A 20,000-nucleotide genomic window follows, 5' to 3' on the forward strand; every position below is an offset into this window, starting at 1 on the left:
TCCAGTCTACAAAGAGGAGGGTCAACACAGAGGAATCATTTCCTCCATGCTTCCAAGCGAAGCCAACCATGGTCGAGCAGGACCTTTTATTTATCTTCAGTAGGCAGAACTGGTAAAAGGAGCCAGGGGCTTCTCCCAAGCCCATGTGACCCCTGAGGAACAGATCCTCAAATGACCTTAAGAGATAAAATAAATTGGTTTATCTGCGCCAACTGTATGGACTTAAACACCCAAAAGGAAAGTATAACCAAAGATTAAAGGGGTCAATATAATTTTTTAAGAGTCCATATATATAGCTAAAGGCTACATAACAAGTAACAGTGCCAGATATGGGATACTTTCTTTTGAGTTGTTTGCCAAGGTGGCCAAAGGGACTCCCAGATAGTAACCCAGCATAGAACTTGGAAAATGAACAGCAGACCCCAATGTTGTGTAAAGGAATATTGACAACTGATTACTGCTAGATGAGTAATAGCTGACGTTCCTAAAACAAAGACCTCTAGATAGGCTGACTAGATTCACCAGAGGGCAAGTAGTGGGGAATGGCGGGGGTGCCAACAACACAGCAGACAGTAGCAGGGATATCAGAGTATAAGGGATCTAGTGGGGGGGGGGAGGCTATGGGAGGGGGCCATGTGGGAAGTGGGTATATAGTTGAATACGATGGTTTGGGATGTTCTGTATGATACACACAATACAAAAAAAATCATCAAAATTTTTAAAAATTTATTATATTTGAGGAGGAAGCATGGAAATTTACGTCATGAATCAGTAGAGGTGATAAACATTACCATTGAAATCGACTAGTAATAAATATATACATACAGATTAGAGATCCACGTGCCAACATCTCAGTGTTAGTAGCAAAGACCGTGAGTCTTTCTGCAAGGAAAAACATATTCTAAAATGAAATGGAGATTTTTTTAAAGGTTAAAAACTCATTCAATTTTATGTCTTATAGGCCTTATACTGAGTTCAATATTGTGTGACTGTTATTAATTCAACTGTGAACCTAGAAACTTACAGCCACTTGTGAAAGAGATGTACTGTTGGTCTGGACTGGGTTACTGAGTATGTTAAAGCTTTAACGAAATGCTTCTTCTAATCGTAGTTATTAAAAAGTTTTTTTAAAAAATTTACTTGATGTTAAATAGTAGAGGTGATAAAAGATTATCAGTGAAATCTACCTGATGACTTTACATCCATAATCAGGTACTAAGGATCCAAGTGTAACTGACTGTGACTAGTTATAATCAGATACAGAGATTAAAGATACATGTGCAAACATGTTAGTAGCATTAAAAATGTAGGAAACAGCATATCTTGAAATGGAGATCTTCTTTAAAGGGTAAAAACTCATTCAATTTTATATCTTACAGGGTTTATACTGAGTTCAATATTGTTATGACTGTATTAATTGAACCGTGAACCTAAAAATTTATAGCCGCCTTTGAAAGAGATGTATCCTTGTTCTGGAATGTGTTACTGAATATGTTAAACCTGTAATGAAATGCTTCTTCTAATCATGTGGTTATTAAATTTTTAAAAAAATTTTTAAAAATGTAATAGATCAATCCTACTTTGCCATCCTATTAAATATTCTTTAAGAACTAGATAATCAATAGTTATGTGTCTTCTACTGTTAAACAACTGCTGTTTCAGTTTTGTTTTATAATAACCTATACTAAAGCGGACAACAGAACTTAGCTACTTTGCTGACAGAGGTAACACTAACTCTAGATTTGGTGGCCGACAGAACGTCAGAACTACAGGTAGGCAGGGTCTAACATGTTAGCACTTTTTCTGGTTTCTTTTATTAGGCAGGGTCTCATGTAGCCCAGGGTGGCTTTCAGCATCCTTGTACACAACAGGATCATCCCCAAATTAGGCTCCAACATCACAAACAAAGAAAATAGGAGAAGGGAAAAAAAGGAAAAAGAAAAAGAGGGAGGAGAATCAAAACCTTGTTGATTGCCTTAAGAGTTTCTAGCTTCCTCCAAATGTACAGATTTGAATCAGGTAAAGAGAAATGATAAAGTGAAGAGTCCACAGAGGCCTGGGAACTATGTTTCTTGGAGTAACACTTCACATTGCAAGACAGGAAATTCAGAGAAGGAAAAAAAACTCTAGTGTACCTACAAGTACGTACACTTAACTCAGCAAATCCATGAAGAACCTTGATTAAATGTGATCAATCTTTGTGAAACTAGATGCCAAATTAAACAATGATTTCAAAATGATTCATGAACTCTGTAAAAGCATTTGAAATCAATATTTTTATTCAGAAAAAAAAATGATAGCAACACAAAAACAAATTTCTGGTCACTTGCAGTATCTATCAGCTTTCAATTTGGCTCTCCTGTTCAAGACAATAAAGAGGGGTCAATGTAAAACATACCATATATAATCCATTGCTACTAAATATAAAACTCATACTTAGAAATTGTCATCAATTTTCATTATTATGTTCCTGAAAACTTATATTAAAACATTTAAATTTTGCCTCTCAACTTTCTTTTTATGTAAACTGGATTCTAGTCTTATGAAATTTATTTTGTAATATTTAACAAAGGTACCCTAAGGGTTTTTTCAATTCACAAGAGAAATTTTAATTACTTATGAATTTAAGCAGGCTTTAAATTTTCATGGGGTTGCAATGGGTGTGTGTGTGTGTGTGTGTGTGTGTGTGTGTGTGTGTGATATTGAGAAATAGTAAGACATTGGAGGTTTGAGATATGGGGAGGAATCTAAATACGATCAAAATATAGAGTATGATGTTCACAAAAATTTAATTAATTCTCTTTGAAAAGTGAAGTAAAAAATAACAACCCATGTCCTGTTAAAATAAGTAAGCAGTCTGTAAATTTTTATGGGGTTGCAATGGGTGTGTGTGTGTGTGTGTGTGTGTGTGTGTGTGTGTGTATTTTAACCAGTTTTAAAGCTGTTGGACAGTCTATTCTACTTTGTAGTCCAAAGTCTGATTATATTTTATATTCTCTTATGATTTCTTAGAACTACAGTAGAACTAAACACATTAAGTTTTCCTAGTAACTAATTTCAGGTAAGAACTTTGCCAATTAGCTAACAGGAAATACATGAAGTATTACTTTATAGAATAATACAATAGATTAAGAGTAATTTTGCAAAATAAAGACTTTATGACTGACAGGAGACTATCAAATTCTCTTTTACAATTTGGCACTCTATTGACTCACAGCTTTAAACTCTCAGCTAAAGTTCTCTGCCTGCTTTCGGTTGTAACTGTTGTTACATATTTAAACAGGAAAAAAAAAAGAAATGTGAGCAAATATTAATTATGTGCTATGATAAATATCCTGTACACTTCTGAATCTAACTTTAATAAAAATTCAATTTCCCTTACTGAACTTCAAACTTAAGTCTGTATACAAATTCATATGCTTTTATTTCATTTTTAGGAAACTCTACTGCCCTATCAGAACACACAGAATCTTGTTATCATGTGAACAACTTCTTAACAATGGTACTAATTCTCATGGCAAGATGACAGTAAGCACATCTATGAGAGGGGAACATGACAACCGCTAAACTACAGCAACAATCTGATGCTTAAGTAAATATGAATTAGTTCCAATCAACTCTGAAAGTCTTAAAGAACGTAAGTATTTACATTCTGGCTGTAAGTTTAGAGATTCTTTTTTAGTAAGCTTTTCTTAAGACTTATACTTTCTCTAGGTAATATTTCCACATAAACAAATTAGAAATGAAGAGAAATATTTAAAAACTATAGTAACTTAAAAAGAAGATGCCACTTTTTAAAACAGCTGTAATCACATAAATCATATAAATATACTATTACCTGTCCAGAAGTGTCTCGTGTAAAAATCCATCTTTCTGGGCCTTTTTAAGAATTTTACTATCTTCTTTACTTATTTTAAGTTTGTGGTCTTGGAAGCTCTGAAATTTCTTTCTGTGAAGAAAGATCTCTCACTGAAACAAATTCTCAAACTTTTATTACATGTATCCTTACCAAATACTGTTAAAAGTTTTTTTTCCCTTATTAAAAAAAAAGAAAAAAAAAAAAACAACTAATTGTATTTCTTTAAAAACTTAACAGCTTTTCAACTACAAAGGTAATCTTTTCTGACCCCCTGAGAAGGTTTCTGTTTGGGTAGCTCTGTAAAGCCCCTCTGTTAGGGAACAGGGCTGCAGTCCCCATGTCTGCAACATGAACAGCACCTGGTCGGCATGATAGTAGTTCTATTAAAGGAATAGGAAAACTGACCAACACAAGTGACTTCAGCTTTAAGTCCTAGTAAGGTAACTGGGAAAACTGAAGTCTCAAGAAAAGCGTTCAGCCCAACATTCTGCCCTGGAGTCTCCTACTGCCTATTCTTGTCCATCAGGTGTCTTGCTGTCAAAGTGCCATGAGAAGCACTTCACTGTCAGATCTGAGACTAAAAGGAGAACACATACACATAGTTGATTTCACACTGCTTCACATTGCCTTTGTCTTCTTCTGGGATGTCATCTTTTTTCTTGGTTTCTCTTTCAGCACAGGATCTAATCTGGGTATTAGAGATGAGAACCCAACAGGTTACATCTATCTTCTCCTCCCCACTTGCTGAACAGAGCATTCTAAGTGATTTCCTATGCAAACCATGAAATCAGTTATCTTAGAAATTAGGTTTGGAAGAAGACAAGCTCAAGATGTTTTTTTATTTCATACATATATGATTTATATAAACAATTGCAATTATATGTAAGTTGAAAACAAGCCTTCAAGTTCCAATTAACTGCAAGATTATTTTGGTAGCTTATTCAGAACTTCACCTTGATATAAGATGTCTGTGTAACTTTTTTTTTTTTTTTTTTGTCTTTTTGAGACAAAAAGCTGACCTAGAACTCACTATGTAGACCAGACTGACCTCGAACTCACAGAGATCTGCCTGCCTCTACTTCCCGAGTGCCGGGATTAAAGGTATGTGCCACCATGCCCTGCTAGATATCTGTATAACTTTTACAAAATCAAATAAAACCAAAGAATACCATTCGGGTACTCTGACTGGAAGAAGGAACTTTTATTTCCAGCTTAGTGCTTAGTGACTGACATGAAATTAAAACAGTCATTTTATGTGCTTCATGTTTTTCCTGAGGTACAGAAGATGTGTACCTACTCACAGAGAAAAGAGGCTCATATTTATTTAGTGACTAGAATCATGGATGGCAGAAATATCTGATAAAACAATTCTACTCATGAGTGTCAACAGAGTATAATTTAGCACAAGCTTTATGTATGGCAACTTGATAATACCTAATAAATTACAAGAGCTGTTTCTGCTCATATAGTTCTATGCTACAGCATTGTTTCCAAAGACAAAGCCAGGAAACAACCTAAATTTCTATCTACAACTAAAGTAAGGCAAATCCCTAAAACGGAACACTCTGCATGTGTAAAAAGAGAAGAAGGGGAAACTTTCTATATCCTTACAGGGGGAAATACTCAAGAGACAACAGTGAAAACAAAAGGCCCAGGTAATTATATCTTTATATGTTTATAAGGAATTTCAGGAGGCTATAAAAAACAGAACAGGGGCTGGAGAGATGGCTCTGTGGTTAAGAACACTGTTCTTGCAGAAGACCTGGGTTTGAATCCCAGCAACCACATGGCAGCTAACAGTAACTCCAGTTTCAGGGTATCCGACAGCCTCTCCTGTCCTCCCTGGGCATTGCATGACACGAGTGCACTTACCTACATGCAGGCAATACACACATACACATAAAATTAATTAATTAACTAATCAATTAAAAAAACAGAACAAAACAAAAAACAACAGTAAAACTAAACTATACCAAAAAAATTAAGGGGGGAGTCTAGGGACCAGGTAGGAGATGGGAGATAGGTGAATGGTGTAGATGGGAGACCTAAGGCTTTGTTTTTGCTTTAAAATTTTTATATTTTGGGGCTGGAGAGATGGCTCAGCAGTTAAGAACAATGGTTGTTCCTGCAAAAGACCTGAGTTTGGATCCCAGCACCCACACGTGTATGAGTATACTGCCTGCATGTAAGTGTATCTGTGTCATGCAATGCCCATGGAGGTCAGAAGAGGGCACTAGATTTCCCTGGAACCGGAGTTATGGATGGTTGTTAGCTGCCATGTGGACACTGGGAATTGAACCCAGGTCCTCTGCAAGAGCAGCCAGTGCTCTTAATCACTGAGACATCTCTCTAGCTCCCAAAAGGTATTGTTTTTTAAGTGATAGTAAATGACTACTCAATGTTTTAAAGAAACTGCTCACGTCACAGGTGGGACAGGCACTAGGCTCCAGGAAAATGTCTGCTTACCTTTATCATTTCTTCTTCTCCTGCTGTTTTATTCTTTGCTTCTATGTCGCCTGCTTCATTACATCTAATAAAGCAGCTATTTGAGGCCAGTAAAGCCATTTTTCCCTGAAAAAAAAAAAAAATCAAGCATGAGAACTCTCACAGAAATCTCACATCTTTAGACTAAATTAAAAATTTCTCAATTCTAAAATCAAAGAATTTAGAGAAAGCCTAGGGGGAAAAAAAAAACATACGGAAAAGGAAACCCAAATCACCTATAATCTTACTACTCAAACATTATTACATACATACTTTTATGTGTTTTTCTATTGGGATGGAGAACATGTAGCTCAGTGGCAGAGCAGTTACATTGCCTCTTGCTTTATTTGAGAAGGACTATTGTTCTAAGTATACAAAATAAATTGCTTTCTCTAAAAAATTTGAGGAGACAACTAATTTAGTTAAGTTAAAAACTATCTTTAGGGGCTAGAGATATGGCTCAGCAGTTAAGAACACTAGCTATTCTTGCAGAAGACCCGGGTTTGAATCCCAGCACCCACATGACAGCTAACAACTATCTGTAACTCCAGTTCCAGGAGATTGGACACCCTCTTCTGACCTCCATGGGCACTACATGACACGGGTACACTTACATACATGCAGGCAATACACACGTACACATAAAACTCATAAAAACCTATCTTTAAAGACAATAAAAATTATGAATAATGTGCAATAATACTAGTGTTTCAAGTGCAATTTATTTTCCTTGTAATTAAAAATATTAAGAAGCTGGCCTTTGGCCTAGAGGGAATTTTGTATGGAATGATATATTCACATTAGTTGTTTAATGCTGATGATTACACTAACTTTACTGATTATACTGATTATTAAAACCTCAAAAATGAATTTTCTTGGGGCTGGAATAGTGGCTCAGAGGTTAAGAGCACTTGCTGTTCTTCCAGAGAACCCAGGTTCGGCTCCCAACACCCACCTGGCAGCTCTGTTGTCCTCTTCCACCTCGGGCACTACCCACACACACCAGTAAACACTCGGGCAATCAAAACACTTGTAGAAATAAATCACTAAAAAATAATTTTTCTTGTGTATCTAAAGTGTGGATTTGAAATCTGACTAATTAAATTCTACTTATAATTGTAAGGGTAATTTTTTAAAGGCCTTTTAAAAAATATTATTTTTATTTTATGTGTATGAGTGTATTGCTTGCATGTATGTGTGTGCAATGCCACCGAGGTCAGAAGAGGGCTTCGGATTCCCCTGGAACTGGAGTTAAGGACAGTTTGTAGCCACCATGTGGGTGCTGGGAATCGAACCCGGGTCCTCTGCAAGAGCAGTCAGTGCTCTTAACCACTGAGCCATCTCTCCAGTCCCGTAATTTTAATTTTCATATGGTTGATTCTTATGGAAAACTTGGTATACCTTTAACATTACAAAAAATAGTCACAAGTATATTAATTACAAGACTTTATACTATTCAGTTAAAACAGCAGGAAAAACATGGATTTTATTTAATTTCTTATTAAGGTGGCAGAACTGTATTTTACCTGGATGACTCTAAGAATTAGGCCTACACAGTCCAAGAGGATGTAAACCTGTGCCATGGAGCACTCCCTTCTGCACTTTAACTTCCTATATGAGAGATTTCAAGTCTTTTGTTTAAATTTAAAAATCTCAAAGTTAAATGAAACCCATCTCCCTAAAGTTTGAATCTGACACTGGCCTTATATTAGCCTTTCCTACTGGTATGCTTTTTACTTAGCTAGTTAATTGATTATTTTTCATTTAAGTCTTATTTATTTATTTATTAATTATTTTATTAGCATTGCTTTAAAAAAATAGTATGAGCTTGGCATGGTAGTGCACACCTTTAATCTCAGCACTCTGGAGGCAGAGGCAGAGGCAGAGGCAGAGGCAGAGGCAGGCTGATCTCTGTGAGTTTAAAAGGCCAGTCTATTCTATATAGCAAGTTCCAGGCCAGCTGGGGCTACAGGGAGACCCAGTCTCAGAAAGACCCCCCCCCAAAAAAAAGGGTGTGATGGACACTGAAAAGCTTTATACAGGTTGCAGAATTTGGAATGGGAATGAATGCCAAATCCACAATACAGCAACAGCAAGAAATTTCAAACGATTGTTGAAGCTTGTTAGTATAAATTATAGTAGACATACAGAACTGTGAATTTACATTCTAAAAACATTACATGTTTTTAGTTTGTTTTTATCATTTTAGTTATTAGAGTACATTTAAGATAAATCTTTAACTTTGCAGACTGATTTTTATCTCCAGAAGTTCACTTGGGTGTTTTGCATTTTCTGTAGGGCACAGGTGAACATGCACTGGGCTGTAGAAGAGTAATGGAAAGATGACAGAAAACTTCTTGGTGCTTGGAATGGGATGCCCAGGACGACGTGTGGAGTCAAGACCACAGCTGGCCATCAAAGGAGGTGGGAGGTCTATTCTAGAGAATCAGCGCTCCCAAGACTGGAATCTGCAAATGACAAAACCTCCCCTGTCCCCAGGATAAGCCCAACACAGAGGCAAAGCTGCTGCCATGCACAACCTGGGACTTTGGGGGATGGGCTGTGGGGAATGCAGGCACCCAGAGAAGGCCGAAACTGCTGCCCAGCATCCTCCCATCTGCTCCACCACCAGAGAAATGTAGAATCATGATTCATGTTGTGGATCACAGCTCTAGCTCATAGGGGGTGACCAGAATTCCAGTTCATGGGAGACCATAGCTTCAGCTCACAGGATGGGACCACAACCCTAGCTCATGGGAGGTGATTATGTTTTAAGTTAATTATTATTGAGTGTATATGATGTATATGGGTGTGTGTGCATGTGTCATTATGTGCACATGGAGGTCAGAGGACAACTTGGGAGTCAGTTCTTTCCTTTGACCTCGGTTCCAGTAATCATACTCAGCTCAGCAGGTTTGTGCAGCAAGTGCTTCACCCACTGAGCCACCTTGCAGGGCCCAGTATTACTTTATTAACCAATACTGGAAACAAACCAAAATCTAAAACTAGACAAAGGAGAACACAAAATAGAAACTGTCTATGCATTACTACATAGAAAAAAATAAGTATTTTTAGGTACAATTTTTGCTTTACTTATACATATGTGTATACTGGTTATACCGGAGAGCTTTAGTGTCAGCTTGACACACCTGGGTTGAGGGAGCCTCAACTGGGGAACTGCCTCCATAGGACTGGCCGGTGGCCATGTCTGGGGGGCCAACTTCTTGATTGTTGAGTGATGTGAGAGGGCTCAGCCCACTGTGGGTGGTGCCACCCCTGGGCAGGTGGGCCTGTGTTCCATAAGAAAGCAGGCTGAGTATAGGCCAGGGGAGCAAGCCAGTAAGCAGCATTCCTCCATGCTCCAGCTCCTGCCTCCAGGTTCCTGCCCTGAGTTCCTACCTTGGCTCCCTGAGGAACTGTGATTGAGAGACTTAAGACAAATAAACCCTTTCCTCCCCAAACTGGTATTGGTCAGAGTGTTTTGTCACAGCTATGGAGAAACAAAGTAGAACACTGGTCTGTAACGTCAAAATGTATTTCTCATTACAGTGTGGTCAAAAGTCATTGACTCAAGATTTTATCCTGGGGGTGATGAATTAGGTCAAAGTAAGTACCTCTTTTTTTATCATCTTGGAAAACACTGATGCATCTCCCCTGCCCCTTTTTTTGGTGTGAATGTGGTTGTATGTGTGTGCAGTGTATGTGCATGTGGTATGTATATGCTTGTGTGTGGAGGCCAGAGGAGGATGGCAGGTATCCTACTCTATCACTCTCTTATGCCTTTGAAATAGGGTTTCTCAGCCGGGCGTGGCAGGGCATGCCTTTAATCCCAGCACTGGGAGGCAGAGGCAGGCAGATCTCTGTGAGTTCAAGGCCAGCCTGGTCTACATAGTGAGTTCCAAGACAGCTGGAGCTACAGGGAGACACTGTCTCAAAAAGACAAAAAAAAAAAAAAAAAAAGAAATAGGGTTTCTCACTGAACCTGGAGCTAAGCTGGTGGTCAGCAAGCCCCAGTAATTCTTCTGTTTCTGACCGCCCCCCCCCGCCGCCCCCGCCCTAGTGCTGGGGTTAAAGGTGCATGTGGGTCACAACCTGCTTTGTACGCGGATGCTGCAATGTGAAGTCAGGTTCTCATGTTTAGGCAGATGTGCAAGCGTTTTTACCAACAGCCATCTCTCTAGCCCTGAAGCATCTTTCTTTGAATTTAACTGTATAAAACCGTTGTTGCTGTACAACTACTGAACATTTTTCAGTTGTTCTATTATTCTTTAAAGTTCTTGATATTTACTAAACTTGCTGTAGCTTCGTACTTTCATATGAAAACTTTTTTACACTGCTTTTCTTTTTGAACTTCATTATAAATCAAAACTTTAACAGCTCTACGGACTGTGTTTATTTCAATGAACCATTACCACTATTTACTATTTTGTACACAACCTGTCAAAATGAGATGCTAGCTTGCTCCACTACCCTCTTCCCATAGTCTCTAAAGTTTTGGAAGCAATCTCTGTGAATAAAATACTCCTGATAGAGCCTCTTTCTTATTCTGAGGCTTAAAACAGACTAAAGTCTAAAGGGCCCTGGTCCTTTAATGGAAACAACCATGCAGAAACCAGAGTGTGACAGGCACTACTTCCTGTTGCTCTGTGTTTTTGTGTTTGGACATCATTGTTAAAAAATATTTTATTATTTTAATTTTATGTGTATGAGTTTGCATGTATAAGTGCACCAGTGTCATGCAACGCCCACGGAAGTCAGAAGAGGGCATTGGATCCCCTGGAACAGATGTTGTTCACCACCATATGGGTGCTGGGAACTGAACCTGGGTCTTCTGCATCACCAGCCAGCGCTCTTAACCTCTGAGCCATCTCTCCAGCCTCCTTGACATCATTTTTATTAAGTTTATCCTGATCCTCCTCTCCAAATATAATGCATTATACTACTACATTTTACTTTATTCTTTTACTACTTTTACTTTATTATTAGAGAATGTGCTTTCACTGACTGTTGAAGACACTTTCTTAAACTGATAGGATGCTTTTGCAAATAACAATACTTACATCTTGAAATACTGGTTCCCACTGTTCTCTTGGCCCAATTGCATCTGAACGCCCAACAACAAGTCCGTCTGAATTTATACCAAGGTATTTTCCATAACCAGACTTCAGGGCAATTCTTTGGGTTAATAAAATAAATATTAAAAACTGAGTGAAGTAATTTAAATATAGAATGAAAAACAGTATACTATATGTATTTATGTATTGTTCTACATATATTAAAATTCAGACTAGACATGTTTACAGGGGTTACAAAGCTACATGTGGCAAATTGCTACCATTCTGGACACAATAATTCAATTCCCACTCTCTCTATATATGATTTTACATTTTGCTTTTTAATATAAGCATTATATAGTATCTTATGCTATATAGAAAACATGTTCCAAATGCAGTATTTTTCTATCAGATTCAAAATTTACTTTTTTTTTTTGCTATTAAACAGTCTTACTGGTATCTCTACTATATAAAAAACTGCCAATTTGTCTTCAGAAGGGAGTCCTAGAAAAGAAGACACTGGATTGAAGGTTATTAACATACTATTACATATACAGGGTCCTGTGGCTGACTTCCCATCAGGCCACTAGGACTGGTTAGAACAGCATCAATGCCAGGACAGTGTGAAAACCAGAAAAAGTTGCAACAACTTGCATTCTCACCTCAAATTGAGAGACTTTTTTCAGGTGCTAAGAACTGAACCTACTTGTTAGGCAAATGCTCTACCCTAAGCTATGCACCTAGCCAAAAGATCATTTTTAAAAAAGTGTTATTATGTCTTTAATCCCAGTACTCAAGAGGTAGAGGCAGCCTCTGTGAATTCAAGGCCAGCTTGCTCTACATAGGGAGTGTCAGGTTAGCCAGGACTACACAGTGAGATGCAGTCTCAAACAAAGTATATCCTTTGTGATGAACAATCTTCACTGTCAAGTACACACCTCTGGATTATCTTTTAGGGTGTTTCCAGAGAGGTTTAAATGAGGAGGGAAGACTTGCCCTAAATGTAGGAGCACCATCCCATGAACTAGGGTCCAGACTAAATAAAAAGAGGAAAAGGAAGCCAGCTCAGTGCTGTCTCTCTGCTTCTTGATCCCCAGGGATGAGTCCCAGCTCTCTTGTCTTCATGAACTCTGCTACACATTCCCTACCATAAGCCAAAACAAGCTGTTCCTTCCTTATGTTTCTTCTTGTCAGGTACTTGATCACAGCATCAAGAAAAATAATATGTGCTTCAAAAACATTAAAAAATATAATATGAAAATAACTTGTTAAAAATGGTCATCTTACCTAAACTTGCAACCAAACTTAATCTGATGTTTTGAGATCATTTGACACTATCTCAGGTTGTTTACAATGTAAACAATCTCATTAGTCCTTGGGCTGCTCTTGTAAACTAAATATAAATCTTTAATTCCTCACGACCCTTTCTTGCCCCTGACCCAGAATAACATGTCTGTATTGTGAATATTGCTGGAAGCAATAAATTATCTCCAGTTTTATGTTGCAAACAGCAAGTGAGATTAGACTGATAACACCTGTTTGTGGTTGTGTATGCTGTTCTGGGTCAGTTCGGGGAGGCGTGGATCAGAAAAAGGAAAATTCTCTGATAAGACAAGGTTCCTCATTCATTCCCACTTTAAAGAAAGAGAGTACCCTCCTGGGGAAGAACAGTCTAAGAGAACTCAGAAGGAACAAGTTCTGAGAACAGATATGGCTCACTCTTGGTTTTTAAATGACACTAAGAGTCAGGCTGTCCTTGTTCAGACACCACTGTACTGTGGCTTCTCTCTGCTATACATATTTTGCATTACAGTTCTTAGGGAGATTGGCACTAGAATTTCTTTCACTTTCCTTTTTAGTTTCAAAACTATCTGGCTATATATGTATTCATTGTTCTATTGGGGCTGTCAGGATTATGAGTACTCTACATACTGTGAGTGAGCACTCACTGCATATGGAGATTGTTGCAAATATTTTCCTCATTTTCTATTGTTCGTAATTAAAAGAAGTGTCACTCTGTAGTTCTGCACTAAGAACAAAACAGGTTAGTTCTTATGATCATGTGACATTTGTTAGGGTTCCAAACAGCAGCAGCTTCCCCCCTCCCCAACAGGGACCTACAGACTTTGGAGCCCGAAAAAGGGAACTGAGCTGATAAGCACCTTGACCTTTGAAGTCAAGGGAAACAAACTCTGCTGAGAAGCAGCCTGTCTTTCCTCTGATCTCCAAAGATAAGATAAGCAGATTCTACCTGTTAACCAGAGATTTTAGAAGTTGTTTATCACAACAGCTTTTCTCTTATCTTAAGAGGGAAAAAGTAAACACTTCCAGACCCTAATCCTACATGCTTTCCCTGCTTCCCCCTCCCTGATTTCTCCCCCAAACATTCCCCCCTTCTACACCCTAAAGCCCCCATATATAAAGTCCCAGCTCACAACCCGTAGGCTGACATCTTTCCCTTCCCTGACATCTTTCCCTTCCCAGACATTTTTTCCCTTCCCTGAGGGAAACGTGTCCCGTGCGAAATAAAGCTGTATCCTGCTGAGAATTCTACTTGTGCCTCGGTGCCTCCTCCATCCGCGCACTCTCTCAACATTTTAACCTAACAACATTCTCTGTTGGCTTCACCAATATTTCAATTATCCTCCTATCTGTTGAATTTTTTCTTTTTTTGAGATAGGGTCTTACTATGTAATCCAGCTGGCCTTGAATTTACAATTCTGCCTTGGCCTTCCAAATGCTGGGATGCAGATATGTGCCACGACATCTGGTATGTCCCTTGACATACATACCACAGTATCTTTGGATTTGATTCTGTCTTATGTTTAAGACATACATGTCCCTTCACTAATATACCTCACTGGGTACATATCTATGTGTTACATGTTCCCAAATCAGAAATCCAAAACAGTTCTGAGCCCAAGCATTCAATAAGGAATACTCATTCAACCTGTATCTTCTCCTCTGAAAACAGTCATTAAATATTTATTTAATGAAGGAAGATTAAACACTGACTAGGCATATAAATAACATGCTTTTTGGACATCATAAAATCTGTTTCAAAATACTGTTTTGGATTATTCTGTGAGTTTATATTAGCTAAATAGTTAAATAGTGGAATGTCTTAAATAAGTGAAATTCACTTGTTTTATTTTTTGGGGGGAGACAGGTCCAGGCTGGCCTCAAATTTATATACCTGAGATGGCCTTGAACTCCTGATTTTCCTGTCTCCGTCTCCCAAATCCTGGCATTAAAGGCATGCACCACCATTCCTACTTAAGTGAAATCAAATGTAGAATTTTTAAAAAATTAACTATTTAATTACTTCATGTGTATGAGTGTTTTGCATCCATGTGTGTAAGTGCATCATGAAGTGCAATGCTTCCAAAGGTCAGAAAGGGCACTGGAGTCCCTGGAACTGGAGTTACTGATGGTTGTTAGCCGGCCATGTAGGTGCTGGGAACTGAATCCGGTCCTGTGCAAGAGCAATCAGTGCTCTTCACCACTGGGCCACGTATCTAGCCCCTAATTTTTCAAATACATTAAAAAAAAATTTTTTTTTTAATAAAAATTTAAATACTCAAGCTTACCTGGAATCAGACAATTTGACAGCAGTAAACTGCTCTGGAGGACTGGGACCCTCATCAACTACAGGAAAATAAAATGAAGATATACATTTGCTAGAAATATATATGCAAAGATATTTTTCTGCTTTAGAAGCAACTAGCTGAGCTGGCCCTGGCCCCTTCAGAAAACAGTAGTCCTCCAGAGGAATGCAAGGATGTGAAAAACTGAAAAAGAAAAAAAACCCAAAGCCCCAGGAGGTGCCTCAGGAAAACAGAATGAAGAGCCACCTGTTTCTTCCCCTAAATGAAAGAAAAAGAAAGCTCTCTCCAAAGAGGCGCTGGCTGTCAGCACAAGCCTTCCTAGTCCTAAAAGGAAGAAGTCCGTACCTAAGGAGGAAATGGCCCCCAAAGAGGCAGCAAACATGTGTCCCCAAGAAAAAAAGGAAGTTTTCTTGCGAGGAGGAGCAGCTAGCCGTGGGCCTCAAGCTACTGCTGGCAACAAGAGTGGCACAAAGACAAAGAGAAGATTCCAGAAAAAAAACCTCAGGAGGATTAGAATGGACATTTCTTGGGTGGAGGGGCATACCCTAAGGTTACTGTCCCAACCCATATAAACCCCAATAAAAAAATCTGCCAAAAAAAAAAAAACTAGTTTTTTTTCCTTCTAAATGCTCTTGTTTATTCAAGGGATGACCATTCTGACTGAACCACACCCCTATTTACTTTTTTACTTTCTAATTATTTGTCATTAGTACTTCCTTATAGGCTAAAGATAATGAGAAAATCTATACAGCTCTGAAGAAAAATCAGGATTCAAATTTGTGATTCAGCCAAATTTTCACTTTTAATATAATTTTATTTTTTTGATCTTTTTGAGACAAGGTCTCCCTGTAGCCCCAGCTGGCCTGAAACTTGCTATGTAGACCAGGCTGGCCTTGATCTCAGAGATCTGCCTGCCTCTGCCTCCTGAGTGCTGGGATTAAAGGTATGTGCCACCATGCCTAGCTAACATTATATTTTAATGCTTTTTTTTTTTTTTTAATTTCCACAGTGACTCTTCTGACATTTATAACATTATATAGAATGTCTTCAAATGCTTATTCTGGAAAGAGTTCTCAAAGCTATAAGTAGTAAGGAAGGGAAAAAAGTGAAGGAAGGGAAAAAAGTGAACGATCTGTATAATGGCTACATAAATAAATCACACTTGTGCATGAATGTTATAAAATTTCTACTTTATGTGGCCTTTCCCTTTCACTGTTTCCACCAGACACAAACCTTCTTTATGTGGGGCTCCCAATGTAAAAAGACCATTGTCAAGTGCATGAATATAGGTTCCTTTATCCATTTCAATGGCAATGGTTCCCGAAATTTCACCAAAGTTGGATACAGTCCACCAGATTCCTAAAAGCAAAAAACAAAAAGCTCAATGTTTAACTTTTTTATTTTAGTTGTACACAAGAATTTTCTATTGTTCTTGTTCTACCTTGTTTTTGTAAGAGCTTTTTTTATCCTTTACCAACTTTCTCCTAATAGCACTACTTTGCATAACTATTGCACAATCCCTAGAAACTGGTATTGACATGATCCATGAAGCTTATTCATATTTTACCAGTTCAACATGAACTTGCTGGTGTTTATACGGGTGGATTCATGTGACAACTGCCATGGTCAAGATCACATTCTTTTAAAACTATGAAACAGCAACACATGCAGAGACACAAAATATGAGGGAACAGTCGCTCTTATTCATGCATTCTTTCCAGTGACAATGTCTATTATAATACACTATAAACAGCAGAACTTTGTTCAGTCTAGAAATATTTACTCATTCCAATGTCTTCTTTAACTGTTGACAGTATATAGAATTAAAAACTGTCTTGATTGCTTCCCAGAAACTGCAAATTACAGCTATGCAATATCAACATGTCAAATTTGGCTATTTAGTGAAGGCTCAGAAAATAAAATATTTTTAGGCAGTTCATTGAAGGGTCTGAGAGCTGGGCAGTAAAAACTTACAACCCCTGTTTAATTTTAGAAAACAATGAACAAAGTATAGTTGTTATGGGTCTTAATTCATTCTCAGCTTTCTAACTCTGTCCCATGAACCTAGCTTCCATTAAGCTGGTGCTGAGTGAGTTGCTGCTGATCAAGCTCTCCTTTTCTCTGGCTTTTACATGCTCAAGGGAAACCTATGCAATTTTGGCTTTACAATGCAAACACACCTCTGGTGGCAACGGCCAGTACTTTGGGTTTTTTTTCTTTCACACTCAAGCAATGAAGAGAACCTCCTTCTTATCTTGGCTTTGATAGCATATGTTAAAAACTCAAGAAAGGTGCTGAGGCTTTGCTTTGGTTCCTGTTTTCACTGGCCAGTCTGCTCGTGATTAGAAGCCATGAGCTCCAGTGCTTCTGCCAACATGCTCTTGGCAGTATGCCTCTTCTCTTTCCCATGTCATACAAAGAACTTCTAGCAAAATGATGGAATCTGATTGGGACTGAAGTAACATTTGTCAACAGCAGATGAAACCTCTTTGAGAGCAAAGGGATTACCAACATGCTAAGGACTTTAGACATCATGTCTGAAACTGGTTCCTCTCAAGTGCCTTGTTGTATGAAACACATCACAAATTGGCCCAAAGTATATAAGGAGGTCTTGGGTGTTAACGAGCAGCCTTTGCATAAAACATTATTTATTTTTAATTTTGTGACCACTTCAGAAGATTTTAATGTTTTCAGTCATTGGTTTGCTTGTACTAAATAGAATTCTGTGCACTTCTTTTCTTCTGGTAGGGCATGGTGTTGTTTGTGAAAGCCTAAGAACCCCGCTTTTTAGAAAGGATTTCCACACTAGCATTTCTAGCTAGTGTATTTTCTTCCACTTACCTACTGAAGCACAGTTATATATTTCTTTACAGTAAAACCAAAAACCTTTAGTGGTGGTCTGCCTAATATTACCATAGCACCTCAGTATGAAGGGTAGGGATTCTGAGTTCTCAATTATTAAATCTACCACAATGAATCAGATTTACAAATAAGAAATAACATGTTACCTTGACTATACCTGAAATACTCCGCAGCTGGTGGAACAGCAGTTTTTAAATATAACACTGTGCTTATTGACTGAATTTTTTTTTTTTTTTGGACAGGGTCTCCCTAGTTCCAGCCTGCCTGGAAGTCACTATGTGGACCAGGCTGGCTTCGATCTCACAGAGATCTGGCCTGCCTCTACCTTCTGAGGCCTGGGATTAAAGGCGAGTGCCACCAAACCTGGCTTGATTAAAGTTTTTAACTGTTAGTCCCTTAAGATCATGTTTGTCAAGTGTGTACTGACACATTTACTTCAATCAAGGGATCGATGCTTCCTTTATTTTAACCATCTTTTCTTGTCATTTTAGAAGGAAACCAACTTCAGCAGTGGTTGCCCTATACATCTTCTCTTTTTGCTCTTAATATGCCATGATGTATGTGACTGATTTTAAAAACTCATCATGACTTGAAGTGCAAGGGCAGATCTAAATGCTTGTTTACCAAGCTATGTGACTTTTCTCAAAGAATCTGTACTTGATTTCTTTATAACAGCTTGAAAAAGATTATTTTTTAACTCTTCAAATCACTATGTGTAAGTCATTTTTACATTGTGAGCCATAGAACTTATTCATAGAGAAATAGAGTGCCTTCATTTATTGTAATAAATTTTCAGGAAAAATGGAAGGTGCCAGGGGTAGTCATGACTAGTCAATAATTATATAACAGACTTCAAATACTATAGATGTCAGTTGATGGATTTGTTATATAGTAAATATATGACTTTCTATGAATTTCTTCAACTCTTTTCTGTCAGTAGCAATCAGAAAAGCACTTGACCTTTGGGTTGGTTAGATGATAAGTGGCTGAGTACCTGTTTTTCTCATTCAGGTGTGATTGGCTAAATAATCATGCATTTAAAATCGAAATGTAAATTGAAGTCACATGAAAAAATCATGTCTGGTTGTAAACTTCCATTTTGATTCTTTATCTGTTTTCAGCATATGCTGCATAAAAGTGCCTTACAATGTAAAAATGGTACAGTACTTATGTTCCCAAGTAGCATCTTCATCCTCTAGCTAGTAATTACAATAATATTTGGATAAATGAACCTCAGCACTGTATTTACTGCACAGCTCTTAAGTCCTTAACTGTAGCTTTAATAAGATGATATTTTTGATAAGTATATGACATTACATCATTTCCAAAAATACTATTACTGTCTTTAATGGACATTTTAGCCTGACATTTTGATGTATCTTTTCTTTTGTTCCTTTTTATCATTATATGACTACTAAACACTATAATCTTTGCAGATGTATACTGATGATTATTCTGGAGCATTGCCTTACTAGCAATGCTAGTAAGAAATGTTTAGAGTAGAACAGACTTGAACTTTTCTATACTTTAATAAGAGCTCTTTCTTCCTGGGGTAGGGGATGGGGGGGTATTTTCATCTTCATCTCAATTTATTAAAAATCATCAACTGAAATAAATTTCTTTACAAGGATTGGCAGTTTTAGAACTTCAGTGGAGGGCTGGAGAGATGACTTAGTGGTTAAGTGCAGTGGCTGCTCTTGTAGAACACCCAGGTTCGATTCCCAGTACAACATGGAGTCCAACAACCATCTCTAACTCCAATTCCAGGAAATTTGACCCATGCCCTCTTCTGTCTCCCGCAGGCATTGCAGGACATGGGTGCACTTACATACACGCAAGCAATACATTAGTACACAAAAAATAAAAACAGTAAATAAAATAAATTTTTTTTTAAAAAAAGAACCCCAGAGAAGTACTTGCTCAGACGTATGTGGCACTCAAGCTGCTGACATAACAAGCTCTGTAGACCTGTCACTGACTCAGAATCTATGGACTTGAACAAATGTGGGACTCTCAAATATCTCAAAGCAAAAGGAAAAGTGTTCAAGAATGTTGTTGGCTTTTAAAAAAAGCACTGAAGTTAGAACAGGCAGTTTTATTCTAACAGACATTTAAGTAAAGATAAGGAATGTG

The 20,000-nt window shown here is 37.8% G+C and overlaps 1 protein-coding gene across 1 annotated transcript in view; it reads right to left on the reverse strand.

Moving 5' to 3' along the window:
- Positions 1-2,257: 2,257 nt before the first annotated feature.
- Frg1 (FSHD region gene 1) overlaps positions 2,258-20,000 on the reverse strand; it is a 36,114-nt gene continuing 18,371 nt past the window's right edge. Inside the window, exons 3-9 of the mRNA XM_008850855.3 lie at positions 16,239-16,364; positions 14,988-15,045; positions 11,404-11,518; positions 6,326-6,430; positions 4,456-4,547; positions 3,839-3,949; positions 2,258-2,359 (exon numbers count right to left, since the gene is read on the reverse strand). Coding sequence (XP_008849077.1) covers positions 2,323-2,359; positions 3,839-3,949; positions 4,456-4,547; positions 6,326-6,430; positions 11,404-11,518; positions 14,988-15,045; positions 16,239-16,364 — 644 coding nt within the window. The 3' untranslated portion in view covers positions 2,258-2,322. The remainder of the gene's footprint in view (positions 2,360-3,838; positions 3,950-4,455; positions 4,548-6,325; positions 6,431-11,403; positions 11,519-14,987; positions 15,046-16,238; positions 16,365-20,000) is intronic.

The sequence above is a fragment of the Nannospalax galili genome, unplaced genomic scaffold (genome assembly GCF_000622305.1).
Source record: "Nannospalax galili isolate Female #2095 unplaced genomic scaffold, S.galili_v1.0 scaffold1025, whole genome shotgun sequence".
Lineage (NCBI taxonomy): Eukaryota > Metazoa > Chordata > Mammalia > Rodentia > Spalacidae > Nannospalax > Nannospalax galili.